Below are 15,753 nucleotides of genomic sequence, written 5' to 3'. Positions count from 1 at the left end.
GGAATCCCTATTCCTTTTCGGTCAGATCTTGTTTTAAGCTTTATGACGTTGTCATGGGATATCTTTCAAAATCCTTTACTCAATCACATTTGGGGGAAAAATTGCGTTGAAATAGAGAATTAAATCTTAAGTCTACGTAGATCGACAATTTCCATTTTTAAATAAAATCTATATGAATATCTTCAACTTCCTAAAGAAAAAAGAGAGAGAGGAAAATAAACTTTTGAACATGAAATCACTTACATAAACCTCAAGTGTACTAAAGTGTAGAGGAAAAAATCTCAAATGTGGGTGTCACCGCTATACATTTAGGAAACATGCCGCCTTGGAACAGTGCCTATAACGAATTCCGTCTGCCACCAAGTGGCCGCTGAAATAAATTGTTTCTTTTGTTGGCCATGGCCCTGTATTTTGATTAAAAAAAAAAAAAAAACAAAAAACAGAGGTAGATTATGCCATACCAGGAATTTAAAGCCACCAGGACATGTGCCTCGACATATTTTACAATACAATCAGTGTAGTAAATGTTAAATATTTTCCTTTTCGCGAACTCAGAGGTTAACCACGTGGCTCTATGAATAAATAACGTATTCTTTCTGCGTCCCTGCATCTACCTGGGCTCAGATACTGACTGGCACAGAAGATACCGAACTGGCCCGGGATTCCCGAGTCACGTTGTTGGGCATCGAGAGGGTGCAGCAGGACACGCCGACGGTGGCCTCGGGTAGCTCGTCGTCCTCCGTCCACTCGTTGAGCTCGGGGCTGAAGCACTGGATGCACTTCTTGTACTTCTTCTCGCCCTCGTTCCAGCCCCCCACCAGGTAGGCGCGGCCGTGCAGCGCCGAGACGCCCGCGGTGCTCACTCCCACCTGCAGCGGCGCCGCGTAGCTCCACTGGCCGGTCGCGGGGCTGTAGCACTCCACGGTGAGCACGTCCACGCGCTCCCCGCGCGGCCCCAGCTGGCTGCCGCCCATCACGTACACTCTGTCGCTCAGCGTGACCGCGCAGTGCCAGCCCCTGGGTGTGCTCAGGCTCGGCAGCTCCTGCCACGAGTCGCTGGCCGGGTCGTAGGCGCACACAGAGCGCGAGTATGCGTTGGCGATGTAGCCTCCGGTCACCAGCACGCGGCCGTCGGCGACCGCACTGGCGTGGCAGCAGCGTGCCACCTCCAGGGGCGTCTTCGGCTGCCACTGATTGGTGGAGGGCACGTAGCATTCCAGAGAGGCCAGGCTTCCTTCTGCGTTGCGGCCGCCCGCGGCGTACAGGAGCCCGTTGAACACGCTCAGGCTGAAGTGCGTGCGCTTCTGGTTCATGCTGGCCAGGTGTATCCAGGTGTTGAAGCGGGGATCGTATCTGGAAATGACAGAGAAGGTGTAACAGCTTTGTCGGCGGCAGCTGGGGACCCCATGTTACTCCGCAAACCATAGTGGGAAGCCTGACACTACCCCTGCAAGGAGGCGAGGACCTGGTCCAGCTCCTCACCTGGAGGCTGGAGTTTCTCTCTCAGCCAGTAAAAATGTGTGACACTTGCTAAAGACAAAGCAGGCATTGACTACCCCTCGCCCCCGCCTTTCCTCCGTTTATAAGCACTCCCTTTATGGGGCCGCTTGGAGAAGAGCCCACAGAGACTGAGCTTTCAGCGCCCGTTTCCTCTATATTGAAATATCTACATACAGCGGGATTTATGAGATGTGCACATGGGGGATACTGGGCATTTGTGGTGATCAGAGGAGGGCAACGCCATATTAAAGTCAATTCTGCATATCTTCAGATGCCAACCATTCCCAGCTCCCTCTCACCGTTTAAGATACGAATTGACTGATTGGATTTCTCAATTTCTCGCAAACCCCTTATTTCTACACCTCTCTTGGCCATTGCGACAGTAAAGCCCAAGCCACTCAACAAAGTCTTCTCCTGTCTGTTAGACTGAGAGCAATGGAACTCATGTCTAAAAGCATCATCAAAGGCTTAACTTTGGATACTTTTCTATTTTCCAGCACTTATTGGTAGAGAAGACTTTTTAGTTTAAGGATAAATATATATATATATTTTTTCAGTGCTTGGAACTATCCATGTATAAGCACTGAAATCAATACCTCAAAAAGCGACTTGAGTACTAATAGGTGTCTTTTCAGCAGGAGGAAAATAAGCATAGTGAACTGATGCTTTCCTGTTGACATAGTTCAGAAATATTGTAAATACAGAACTCACTCCTTCAGTCTGATGTTCGTCTTTGTCCCATGTAACTTTGTCCCATAGTTAAGATTAAACTTAACTATAGTTACAAATTAAACACTGAAAATCAGTTAATTGTGTTCTTTTCAATGCATACACACATAATGGAATAATAAAGAATATTTTTCATGAAATGCTACACAAATTTTCAGATCTTGCTCATTAGTTATGTTTGACTTCATAATACTACCATGATATAAGCATGATTTTCTGAACATTTCATATAAATGGAAGTTTAATTTTTAATCATAAATATATAAAATAATACGGCATTTGAATTCCATTTTTCTGAAGGATGTGTTTTACTCTTTTACCCTTTTCTATATGTGTCAACAATATTGACACATTTTCTGTTATTCGGTTTTCAAATAAGTATTTCAAAAGAATTAGCTGCCACAGTTTTAGTGATCTCATTCTATTTGCCAATTATGAATTTGACAGTTGTCAGTAGTAGTCACTTAAAATAAATTTTGTTTTATTCTATTCTTTCTTACTACTTAGTGTTAAAAACTAAATTTGTACCTAATTTCTATCAAAAATCAGTATATTGTGAAGAGTACCCAACTAGAAATGAGTAAATGTGAATTGCCGCTTACTGGTGTTATAACTTCTCTGGGTATCAGGTTTCTCATATGTAAAATCAGAATAATTATCTCTTCCCCGCCCACCTCACAGGCTTGCTTCAGGAATCTATAGTGCAAAATATATATGAATGCACTTTATGTAATATAAAGTGCTGAACATACGTAAGGTGGCATTACTATTAATTTTGATTTACTAAGCCAATGGACTAAGCTAATAAGCAAGATTAATTTATTTCTATGTTAGGGCTATTTCCCTATAATATTGAACCATTTCAGTTCCTAATAAAAGATCAAGTACCTGCAGAAATTGCTGACTGCATGCTTGGCTTGATTTCTTGCATCATTCTGGTCTTCACCACCGGCTACATAAAGAAATCCATCCATCACAGCCACACACTGATTAAAACTTTTGGCTGGCATTTCTGTAAGCTTGCTCCACCCATTTTCAGGGTCTCTATACAAAACGTCTCTGCTAAGGGACTTCTCAGTAAGGCCTGGGCGTCCCCCAATGGTGACGAGGACTCGGCAGCCGCCTCGGATTCTTGTTCGCCTAGATTGTAATGTGTTTTGATGATATGGAAGCAAGTGGTAGTTCATAGCATCTACGAGAAGTTTGTGACAATCAGCATCTTGCATCATTCTTGGGACGGATTGAACATAATTGACCAGGTCTTGTGCAGAGATGGTACCAAAGCGAATATTGCTCAAAAGATCTGCAGCGTATTTTACTCTCTTTTGGTCAAATTCTAACCATTTCATTGCAATCTGGAATGCTACTATCTCAGAAGGCAACTGTAAGTCATCATCTATAAGAAGTTCATTAATTTGTTCAAATGTAAGTTTCATAAACTGATCCGATTCTGCAAATTCAAGGAAGTTATCCCGAATAAATTTCTGGGCTGCTGCTTTTGCATTTTTTAGGGAGTATGTTTCAGCAATATTAACAACATACATGCAGTTCTCAACACTCATCTCCCGTATCAGAAAATCACTGCACATCTTTATAAGAGTATGGATCTGAAGATAAACAGCGGCAGAAATAATACTTCCTATTGTATACAAGGAGAGAGTGAGCTTTCCAGTGTAGGCATAAGCAATGACAGTGGCCAGGCCTAGTGGTGAGATATCATTGAGATCCACCCTCTGAGTTGATGGGTCTTTTTTCAGGATGTTGTAAAAATACTCACTGCATGAAGCCATCACTGACTTATGAACGTCAAAGGATTTGGTTTTGGTACCAATGACTAAGTCACATAGGAAGTTCTCCTGCCGCATTTTACTTAAACCTTCCAAGAGGTTGGGGCCATAAGAAGCATCTGTTAGTTCAGAGGAAATGCAGCTAAGGCCATTGCCTCCCTCTAGGAGCCCATTCAAAGCATTCAGTTTGTTTAGGGGGCTATCTTCTACGATTATAGTCATCTCATTGATATCTCCTTTGTTCTTTTTGGCAATCTTCTTTTTGGGTGCCATGTTGGCAAATACACTGTCACAGGCAAGAGCTTGCTAAAAAAAAGGAAAAAAAGGCATAGTTTTATTTTAATTGTGCTTTAGACTTTGAAATACTACACTGAGAAACCTTTTCATATGATAATAGTTTTCGTGGCATAAAATAGATTAATTTTAAAAAATAGATTTAAAGACATATTAAACTAGATGCACATTTTACAGATAGGTTACTTCAGCATGAAGCATTGAAGACAATTCTAGGAAGATTTATGTTATCAAATGAAATCTCTCTATAACTGTATTGCCAGGTAATTATACAGACAAAGTGACCACGTTTTCTTTCTTTTTTTTTCTTTCTTTTTTTCTCTTTTCTTTCTTTCTTTTTCTTTTTTTTTTCTTTTTTTTTTTTTTTTGAGACAGCCTCTCTCTGTTGACCAGGCTGGAGTGCAGTGGCATGATCTCAGCTCACTGCAACCTCTGCCTCTCAGGTTCAAGCGATTCTCCTGCCTCAGCCTCCCAAGTAGCTGGGACTACAGGTGTGTGCCACCATGCCCAGGTAATTTTTGTATTTTTAGTAGAGATGGGTTTTCACCATGTTGGCCAGGCTGGTCTCGAACTCCTGGCCTCAGGTGATCTGCCCGCCTCCACCTCCCAAAGTGTTGAGATTACAGATGTGAGCCACTGTACCCAGCCAACATTTTCTGATTGAGCTATACGGTAGAATAGTAGTTAATTATCATTTAAAGGGTTTAGTTTACTCTCATGAAAAAGTGAATTATAAACACTCTGAAGATTTTCCTCAGTAAAATACTAAAATTCAGGAATCCATATGAAATGTAGAAAATATTATCGAAAGATTATTTTATTTGCAGTAGCAATGAAACCTGTTATATTTTAAGAGATATACATACTTGACTCGAATTTAGTGAGACACGTATGATAAGTACTATCAGATTTTGCCAGAGGATTTAACAGAGAGGGACTCTAGAGTCCTATATGAAGAGATGGATGTCAATTCAGTGAAATTTTAATTGCTACCTCTATATTTTTTCTTTTTGGAAATTAATGAAATGATTTCAGAGTTTAACTGAGGGAGTGAGTATAAAAGAACATCTAGGAATATTGTTTAAAAATAAAGGAATTCTTACCAGATGTAAAAAAATTAGAGGAACTAAAAATTTTGGATAAGGAATAAAAAGAAATTCAGTGGAATAAGATAAGAGGTCGAAACCTATAAACTCACCAGAACAAAATAAAGGGTAGAAACCCGTATATGTGTGTATGTGTGTATAGATATATACAGCATATATGTGTGTGCATATTTATATATTTATATAGTGTATGTGTGTGAGTATATATATTAGGATAAATGTGGCGCTTAAAAAATCAATGGGCAAGAACTTGTAATGATAGCATTAGGTCAACTGATTTCCTACTCTATATATTCACTAAAATAACTTCCAGGTGAATTAAATATCTAAGTAACATATACACATACACAAACTTACATCAATCAGAACAAGCTAGGGATCTTGTTTTTGTTTTTGTTTTTACATCTTAGGGTAGGGAAGGCCCTTCTCAGCTGACACAAAATCCAGAAGCCATAAAAGGAAAGACTGAAATATTGGAATATAGAAAAATAAAAACATGAAACAAAACTGACTCTTTAAAAAGCAAGCAACAGACTGGGAAAACAAGTATTTTTAACCTTTTGGTTTTTGAGATAGGGTCTCATTCTATCACCCAGGCTAGAGTGCAGTGGTGTGATTTTGGCTTACTGCAGCCTTGACTTCCAGGACTCAAGCAATCCTCCCACCTCAGCCTCCTGAATAGCTAGGGCTACAGGTACATGCCACTATGCCTGCCTATGTTTTTTTGTATTTTTTTTTTTAAAGAGAATGGGTTTCACCATGTTGCCCAGGCTGATCTCAAACTCCTGGGCTCAAGCAATCCACCTGTCTTGGCCTCCCAAAGTGCTAGGATTACAGGCATGAGCCGCGTTGGCCAGCCTAATCTGATGATTTCTTCGGTGCAAATACACTCATCATGGCTGATTTCAAGCTATCAACTGCTTAACAATCAGCTTGCCAAATTTCTGAAAATTCAACAATCAGCTCTTGTGAGCCAGTGTAAGCCAGCTCCAACATAACACTATGGAAAACTTATATCAAAACAGGTTTATGCTAATTATTCAACAATTTTCTCTTTTCGCTAGCAGTAACTCATGTACATCTTTCCATAGCAGTATATGTATAAATCCACCTCATTCCTTAAAATCGGTGCATAGTTACACATAGTAAGGGTATATCATACATTGTTCAACTATTATCCTGTTGATAAGCATCTACGTATTTAGGTGGTTTACAATTTTTTGTTTTTGTTGTGTGTGTGTATGTTGGAGGGGAGGGGTGGTGTGTGTTTTAAATCCCACTGTAATTTTATCCTGAGGGGTAAAACTCAGCTTTGGCTCTCCTTGAAGGGTTATCAATTTGATGGGTGGTGTATGTGTTAAAGTAATTTTGTAGCCCTTCTATTGTATTTGCTCCTGTTGCTATCCATGCAGAAGAAGAGTAGCAGGTAGGCAGAAAATAGAGATGGTCTATTTCTTTTCCAGGGCTTTTGTTTTCTTCTTTAAGCTCCAGTTATCATATTCACATTTATATTTTCTACAAGACTATAGCACATATATCCTTCATTCTTTTTTTGCAAACAATGCAAAATGCGTCCTTACCTTGTGAAAATAGATTATGAACCCACTATCATTTTAATGCTCAAATGCATTAATTTATGTGTTGAATGTCTCCTTGTTGGATTTTCTGGGAGAAGCTTTTGAGTATTTGTCAGCAAGCGGTTATCAGATATCCATCTTGGTGTGGGCAGCACAGTGCTGGGAACGATGGAGCAGTACAAGATGTAACTTATATTAGAGAGACAAGACATGGCAAATGTAAAATATTAATAAGGAGCTAGGTAAGCATAGCAGAGTAAATTTGGGGGGAAAAGTCCTGTCTGTGTTCCTGGAAGAACTCCTGTGGCCCATTTTTTTTCATTCATATAGATACAGAATTTGTAAATGCTCATCGTTTAGAGGAAATCCTGAGTCTGAGGAGTAATCTGAGTGCCTCAAACTGAAATCCTAAATATTCTGTTATTCATCATTAAGATGTTGTTTCATAAGTAGCATGTAAGGGTCATATTTAAAATATTAATTACTGATAAAACAGGACATCTACTAACCAGAATGGATTCAGGCCACAGTGCTGGACCTGGGTCCCAGTGACTCCCTAGGGTACACTGTGTAATTCTTCAGTTACTAGATAATAGACCCAGGAGAGGGTGGAAGGGTGGGAGGGACTCAGAGAAGCTCAGGGCAGCAGCTGTTTGGCTATTTCAATTTGTTTGATATACACATAATATTTACAGAGAGATCTTAATATTTTAGCATACTTTCTGATCCACATGGAATTAAATTAGAAATTAATAACAATAAGTTGTCTAGGAAAACCATTTAATTTTCAATATTTGAAAATTAAACAATTTCCTTTTACATTATCCATGAGTCAAAAAAGAAATCACAGGAGAAATTTTGATAATATTTCAAATAGAATGACAATGAAAATATAACATAAATACCAATTTTACTACTTATCTGCCGTGTGACTTTTGATAGATTACCTAGCCTGATAGATTACGTAGCCTCTTACAGTCTCCACTGACTTATTTCTTAAGAGAAGATAATAATAGTGCCTGCCTCTAGGGTTGTCAATGAAAGCCTAATGAGGAAATGTCTGTAACAGCATTTTGCAGAGTACCTGACAAAAAGTGAATGCTCAAAAAATTTGAACCATTTTCATGACAAGCAATAGCCTATGTTAGTTGTCTTTGGGAATAAAGAAAGGAGCCTGTTTAAGCTTTAGAGTGAAGTGAATCAGAGAAAGCCACCACATCATGGACAAGCAGTCGTGAGGAGCAGGAGGCAATATGGGACAGTCACATAGTGACTCAGAAAAGAAGTGGCAAACAGCAACCAAGGGAAGAGTTCTGGAACATGTAAATATTTCTATGAGATTTTTTAAAAACGCCAGGGAGAGAAAGGGAATACATACAAATACACAACCTGAGAAATAGTTTTTCATTTTGATAGGTTGGGCTAACCCCAAAAGTTCAGAAAACTTGGGGCATTTGGTTATAGGTTAGATGAGCAAAACAACAGAGTACATGGAACAGATTGTGTATCTGGATTTAAGGATTCAAATAAAAAGGACTATTGTGGTGGGGTGGTGTTAGAATGGGAGGTTTTGCAGATAACACAAATCTTGTTGGGTCTTGGTAACTGAAGGGTTTTAAAGAGCAGCATGTATAGGAGGGAGAAGGTTATTAGAAGTACAGGAAATGTTTCAAGTTGCAGCAGGGAGGCGTGACTCAGCCTGTCACATGCATTCAGAGATGGCTGAGGTCATGAGGGAGATAGTTGGGCAAGTAATGTTCGGTCAATACATATAGGAAGTTGGATGCCAAGAAGGTTTGAACCTGATAAATTCATATGCAGTCCGGAAGGACTAAGAAATCTCCAGGAAGAGAGAGAGCAACTTGAGGCTAGATGAAATAGTGAAATCAGTAAAAGCTTGCTCTCTCTCCATTTTCTTTCTCTTACTTCCTATTGATGGCTTCTCTTTCCTCCATTGCCTGACCTTCATGCTACTCCTGGTGTTCCCACTGTTGACCCAGCCCTGGCCTGTTCCACTCACGGGAACTTCCATGCCCTTCTTTTTCTTTATATTCTCTTGCCCTTGTCCTATTTCTCTAAGACCCCTCTGGGTAATACATTAGCTAGTCTGACAAATGAATCCAAGCTAACCAGTTAATGGGCAGATCTACTCTTTTTCTCAGATATGCATGGTTTTTGTTTTATAAATAAGTGTCCTTCTATGACTCACATACAAATTTCTATCAGAGTAGCCTTTGTAGAATACATATATTCATATATATGTACTGACTTGCTGAATATACCACATACATTTCAGAAGAATTTGTATTCTGCAGTTGTTGGGTATAATGTTCTATAAATAGAACATTATAATCAGGGCAATTGACAATGTTGTTCAGGTAATCTATAACATTACTGAAAACGTATAGATAGATACACACATGCACACACATATGTATTTATATTTTTTTTTATTAAAAGAAGTCTTTTAGAGCCTGTGAAATCACTTTTTAGAGGTAACTGGCTTACTTAGCTTTCTCCAAAGTGGGGAGAAGGAGAGGAACAGGCAGTAGACCATTTAAGAAACTTGAAGTCAGGCTGGGTGCCATGGCTCACTCCTGTAATCCCAGCACTTTAGGAGGCCGAGGTGGGTGAATCATCTGAGGCCAGGAGTTCAAGACCAGCCTGGCCAACATGGCGAAACCCTGTCTCTACCAAAAATACAAAAATTAGCTGGACCTGGTGATGCGCGCCTGTAATCCCAGCTACTCGGGAGGCTGAGGCAAGAGAATCACTTGAACCTGGGAGACAACAGAGGTTGTAGTGAGCCAATATTGCACCACTGCACTCTAGCCTGGGCAACAAAGTGAGACTTTGTCTCAAGAAAAGAAACCATTGAAATCAAAGCCTGCAAGCAACTTTCTTGTGGCCAGATTTTCCTATCTATACTCATAAATTCAGTCTTTCTTTAGAGCTACCATGATATCTCATTGCCAGGTCTGTAACTCATAGGTAAGGTTGTCCACCCACCCACCCAAGTGTTCTCACTCTGTGCCATGCTCCTCCAATAAGGACACTGCTGCAGATCCTTCAGAGGAACCAGAGGATCAGGATCATTGCTTTGAAGCTGAGCAAAGCTCTGATGTTGACTTCAGGGCTGCAGAGTTGTTCATTTGTTCCTATGTCCTAACAAATGCTCTGCCTGTGGCCCTGCTCCTGCATCTCCCAAAGCCACTGCTTTTCTCAACTTGAGGAGAACTGTGGTCAACTAATAATTAATAAGCCCCATCTTGTGCTGCAGGCCCTGTTACAGCAAAGACTAGCTCCCTCTTTATGGGGGATCAGAAATCAGAGGCTAAGTTCTCATGGGGCATACAGGAAAGGCTTTAACAAACTCTCCAGGCCCCTCACATTGGAGCCTTTCTGGGTACAGACACAAGGCATGTCACACTGGGTGCAAACAAACACACACCTGCCTAAACACACAGCACACCACTTGATGAACCAGGATTTTTCCACAATCATGTTTAAGTTAAGAGCAAGGGCAATCTTCAAGGAAAGAAGTCATAAAAGGCCAGCAAAGTAATATATTTGCACAGGAAAGGAAAGTGGAACAATTTTTTTTTTTTTTTTTTTTTTTTTTTTTTTTTTTTTTGAGACGGAGTCTCGCTCTGTCACCCAGGCTGGAGTGCAGTGGCCGGATCTCAGCTCACTGCAAGCTCCGCCTCCCGGGTTCACGCCATTCTCCGGCCTCAGCCTCCCAAGTAGCTGGGACTACAGGCGCCCGCCACCTCGCCCGGCTAGTTTTTTTTTGTATTTCTTAATAGAGACGGGGTTTCACCGTGTTAGCCAGGATGGTCTCGATCTCCTGACCTCGTGATCTGCCCGTCTCGGCCTCCCAAAGTGCTGGGATTACAGGCTTGAGCCACCGCGCCCGGCCGAAAGTGGAACAATTTAATTTACTTCCTTTTACTAATTTGGTCATAGTGCTGGGCTTTGAGGCTGATGATATGGGCTAATAGATGACTGGGAAAAAATTGAGTATTTTTAAAAACATATTATCCAGTAACCAGGTCACATGTGGACATGTAGTCAGAGCAATTCCTACAGGAACTCTCACTGTTTTTTCCTACAATGTTACCAATGTTCACTGTGCACTCCTAGGTCATCATCAATGATGGTCACAATGACAGTCAAAATGTGGCTGTGAGGAAGAGGTGTTACAAAAGTGAGTGACATGTATGTGTTCATATATAGAGTAGAACTTACATGCTGAGCAATACATTTTGAAACATTCCATTCTTTTTGATTCAATTAATACTTTAACTTGGCAAAGTTGGATGAGGGTTTTACTTACTCTTTTTTTTTTTTTTTAAATTTTTAATATCTCTCTCTTTCTTTTCTTTCTAACAGAGTGAATATCTTGTTGTCAGCTGCTCAGGGCGTCCCAAGCTGGGTAGCCAGGGCCCAAGCTTGGTAGCCAGGGCCATCAGCCAGGATATGATTACTATACCCTAGGGAGGGCTTTGACTCGGATTATGGTCTGCATGGCAAGGCATGCATCTTTGCTAAACTGCCCGTGGCTGGGAGAGTGTGAAGGCCGTTTCTCCATTTTTCCTAAACCACAGCAGGCTTGGTTCTCCCTGGCTACCTAAGGGGGGCTCTAACACGTTGCCTTTTGGGATCAAAGGGAGGAAGAACTTTACAAGCTTCTGCCAGGACTGTTGGTGGCTTGCACTTTTCACACTATTCCTACCATAGTAGGAATTCTGGAAGGAGGAGCAGGTTTAGCCACAGCAGCTGAGGTTGTGTAATGGGATGAACAGCTATTTGGAGGCACTGCCAGTCCCTTCCCTTTTTGGGTCAAAGAAAAGACTTTGCACAGGATGCCGAGGGTTGTAGAAGGGTCCCTATGCTACTGGAGTTTTCCTTTCATTCTGTGGAGGAAGCCCAGAGAATTCACCTTCCCTTGCTATGGACTCCACAGTCTCTCTCCTTCTGCTCTATCTGCTATCACGCAGAGCAGCCTCTTGACTACCCTGGAAGAGCTGCCCATTAGAAACTGGGCAGAAGGGTAACAGAGAGGCAATTCCACACTCCCCTCCCCATGCCCACTGCAGATCCTGGCTCTTGGGCCATTTCTAGTGCCATGTATTCAACACCTGATAAGCAGCTGGGCAGAATTACGTAAATCATCACATTTTGCATCATCTTTTCTATTTGCCAAATTTAAGTATATTAATTCTTAAATATACATCACCAAGCAGGAATCTGTGTTATGTATTTAATGTAAATTGATAACTCCATTTTCACCTAAAAAACAGCTATAGAGCTAGTGTTTATTAATTGAGAGTATACTACGTGCTGGGCCCCGTAAAGTATGTTAAGTACTTTACATAATTTTAGTTTTTAAATTTAAATATTACAGATATCCTAAAAGTTAGGTTATATTATGTTCATTTTACAAATGAAGAAATTAAGAATCAGAAAGAGTAAAAAAAAAAATTGTCCAAGATCACATAAGTAAGTGTGCAGTGTGTGCTGGGGCAAAAATTCAAACCCATGGAAACCCTGGTCCCCTATATTGTCTTCTTTAAATCCAGGGTAGAATAAAAACTGTAGTAGGTTAAAAGTTAGCTTTTTCTACCATGGGAGGATAGAGACAGTGCAAGGTATAGCTAGTGTTTATAAAATTAAAATTTTGATATGGAGAACATGAAATGGTTCATTCTGGTTCCAAATAATGGAATAAAATAGTTACTTTTTGAACGTAAAATAAATTTGTTTGGGGACACATCGATCCTGTGGATTTCTTTATCCTATCAAGAGTATTAAGAATGTGAAAATCCAATAGGTTAGGTAAGCCAAATAAATAGGGACAAGGAGGGCTTGCATGACTTTGTTTATCAGATAATCAAGCACTTCCTTTAGAAGTATTAGATTGAATATGAAATTATCATTTTTTTGTTTAAAAGCAAATACTTTCCATTTCATATGGTTCCACTTAGCTAGAGGCTGTGCCTAACTTTATCTATAAAGAATACAGACTCTATGCACAAAGTTAACTACAATTCTATTCTCTAAGGCTGGATATAGGACACAAGGACACAGTACGAAAGTTTTTGTTTGGGTTTTGTTGAAAACTTTAGTAAATTGACTCTTTTTCTTACCTAGTATTTTGTGTGTTGGAGGGAGAGGAGGTTAGAAATTGAGTTTTTGATCATCATAGAACTGAAAATTGGATTTCGGTGTTCATTCTGCTCTAACCGCTTGATAGACCTATGTCAGAACGTCCAACCTATCAGGATTTCAGTTTAATCATCTGTCAAACAAGGAGATGCATTACTTTTGCTTCTATAATTTTGCAGAGAGTTATGAATACACAGCTGACTTTTGCTGTCAGAATTGTCAAAATCTGTTCCTACATCAAATGTCCCTTTAATATGGCCTTCCATATCTCTAGAATCTACTCATTATCAGATAGGGATGAACCGACTGAGACAAGGTTTCTTTACATGGGATCTATATGTATGTCTGGGTCTGAACAGTTGGATTTAACAAATAAAAATACAAGATGTCAAGTTACATATGAATTTCAGATAAACTATGAATCAGATTTTAGTATAGGTACGTCCCAGGCAGTGTTGGGGACATACTTATACTAAAAGTTGATTTGTAGCTTACCTGAAATTTAAATGTAGCTGGATGATCTGACTTGTACCTGGCATTCCTGATCTGGGTTGGGTATCAGGTGAGTCCACGAGTCCTATGGGATCGTCTGAAACATACTGTGTGCATATGTTTATGTGTACTTTCCACACAGTGGGCTCCGCGTTTTCATGAGATCCATAACCCGAAATAGATCCAAAATGACTGGACTGAGAATAATGCTGCCAAGCGATGGCACATAATTGGACCCTTGTCTGTAAGTGGGCAAGTCCATGTGAAAGCATGGCACTTAAATTCTTCCTGGCCCCAACTGATCCCAGAAGAAGGCCCCCAGAACTGGTTACAGAAAAGAGTTGTTACTTCATATTTGAGAACATTTTCCTTCCCACTGCCCTGCACCCGTGCTTCCTGGGAGAGCGTCCACAACAGGGCAAGCTGAAAAGCCATGTGTGCTAAAGTGTCACTGTCACTCTCATGCCAGTATGAACTGGGATCCCAGAATGTCTTTTTGCCAAAGGGGCGAATCAGCTGCTCCTGCTCCCTGTCCTGGCCACATTCCTATCACTGCATCTGTCGGGGCTCATCAGCCCTACCTCCAGGAATAGCAACCCTCCTGGCTTCTGTCGCTTGCCATTTTAAGTCCAGCTTCGGGGTGATAGGGGTGGGGGGTGGTTTCCACTTTACCATGACACTTCCAACATGATTTTAAATATAAAATATATGTCAGCATAATGACATGTGCACATTTAAGACAAATACCTATTTTTTAGCCAAACAACAATTTTTTTTTTCCAGAAAGGATATTTCCATTTTGTCAATAGGTTATATTTCTGGGAATTCAGAGTTGTCCGATATCTGTGCTACAGATTTAGTTAAAACTGGTAACATTTTATGCAAACTGATCAGTACCAAATGTTAAAATGATTCTTGATAAAAATAAAGATAGAATTCTAAACTTTGTGAACAAAGCCTAAGAATTTTCTCTTCTTCTCCTTCTCTATAAAGTAGTGAAAGAAAAATATATCTTAAGCTTTAGAGATTTAGAATTTTTGTTAGAAATTACAGGTGGTTTTACGTTTATAGCGCATCGCTGTCATGCATTTCTGTTACTGTGACATTCTCCTAACACACTACATTTCTCAGATTTCAAAAAAATGTTTTCTGTCTCCCAACTTCAGATTAGGGACATGAACCACCTGACCCAGCTGTAGACTCCCTTCAGTGAAATAGCTCTATAACCACAAACACTCAGCCCACCGTCTCCCACCCACACATCCACACACACCCCAGGATCTAGAAGGCAGGAATTGGAGACTCTGGTCCCAGCTCCTTACCCTCCTTGGGTGAAGTGGCAGGTCAACTGGAGATGATGAAGTTTTAGCAGGAGACTCCTCTTGGGAAGGGATCTGTGGAGACAGAGAGAGGGAGAAGGAAAATCCAGTGGGGAGCCACCAGCAGCCACCTGACAAGACCCGACTGCAGCAATTTTTAGAGTGACCCTTTGCCGTCCCACTGGATAAGGCAGGCCGAGCCTGCGCTTTGGCCGGGAGCACAGCAGCGAGCGCCCTCCTCGCCGTCTTTGGCCTTCAACTCTCCGGGCCAGCCGGGGGCAGGGGGCGGGGCTCCGGTTGGTGGAGAGGGATTGGGTTTCTTGACCTGACCGGCTGTTCAAAAATAAAAAAAAAAAAAAGAAGGAAAGAAAGAAAGAAAGTCAAGAGCTCAATCAACCTGTGTGAGAGGAAAGAAAATTAACTCGATGGGTGTTTAATTGTTGGAAGCAGGGATTCTAGTAGAGTAAGGAGAAGGGAAGGCTGTGGATTAAAAATTAGTTTTTGGAAAGGTAATTAGCCTGGTCACCTACGGTCTTTTGAGAAGAGAGTGGTTATAAATAGCCTGTTCTTTATAAGAGGAGCACTTATCTATCAGACATGGTACTTTCTACAGCACCTCACATGTGGTTCTAACATTATTAGGTTCATTTTATAGTTTAATAACGTGAGGTTTATGGCCAGCGATTTTCCCGTGATCACAGAGAGGTCTGAGATTAACACACACTCTGGTACACATGCAGGTTGGGAAATACCTACCTTGGCAACACTTCATGAGAAAAAA

The 15,753-nt window shown here is 40.7% G+C and overlaps 1 protein-coding gene across 3 annotated transcripts; it reads right to left on the bottom strand.

Annotated features, from left to right (window-relative positions):
• Positions 1 to 415: 415 nt before the first annotated feature.
• Positions 416 to 15,212, bottom strand: LOC105490840 (kelch like family member 31). 3 transcript variants are annotated; one of them, XM_011756794.2, is made up of 4 exons: positions 14,976 to 15,212; positions 13,143 to 13,294; positions 3,118 to 4,322; positions 416 to 1,353 (listed from the first exon to the last, which is right to left on the bottom strand). In XM_011756794.2, the coding sequence occupies exons 3-4, from the start codon at positions 4,287 to 4,289 to the stop codon at positions 621 to 623; spliced, it is 1,905 nt and encodes a 634-aa protein (XP_011755096.2). In that variant the 5' UTR covers positions 4,290 to 4,322; positions 13,143 to 13,294; positions 14,976 to 15,212; the 3' UTR covers positions 416 to 620. The 3 variants fall into 3 exon arrangements, with proteins under 3 accessions (XP_011755096.2, XP_011755095.2, XP_011755094.2); XM_011756793.3 differs by lacking the exon at positions 13,143 to 13,294 and adding an exon at positions 6,997 to 7,152; XM_011756792.2 differs by lacking the exon at positions 13,143 to 13,294.
• Positions 15,213 to 15,753: the final 541 nt, after the last annotated feature.

The sequence above is a fragment of the Macaca nemestrina genome, chromosome 5, assembly GCF_043159975.1.
Source record: "Macaca nemestrina isolate mMacNem1 chromosome 5, mMacNem.hap1, whole genome shotgun sequence".
Classification (NCBI taxonomy): Eukaryota; Metazoa; Chordata; class Mammalia; order Primates; family Cercopithecidae; genus Macaca; species Macaca nemestrina.
Note: the sequence above shows the minus strand (reverse complement) of the source record. Positions and strands in the feature narration are given on the sequence as shown.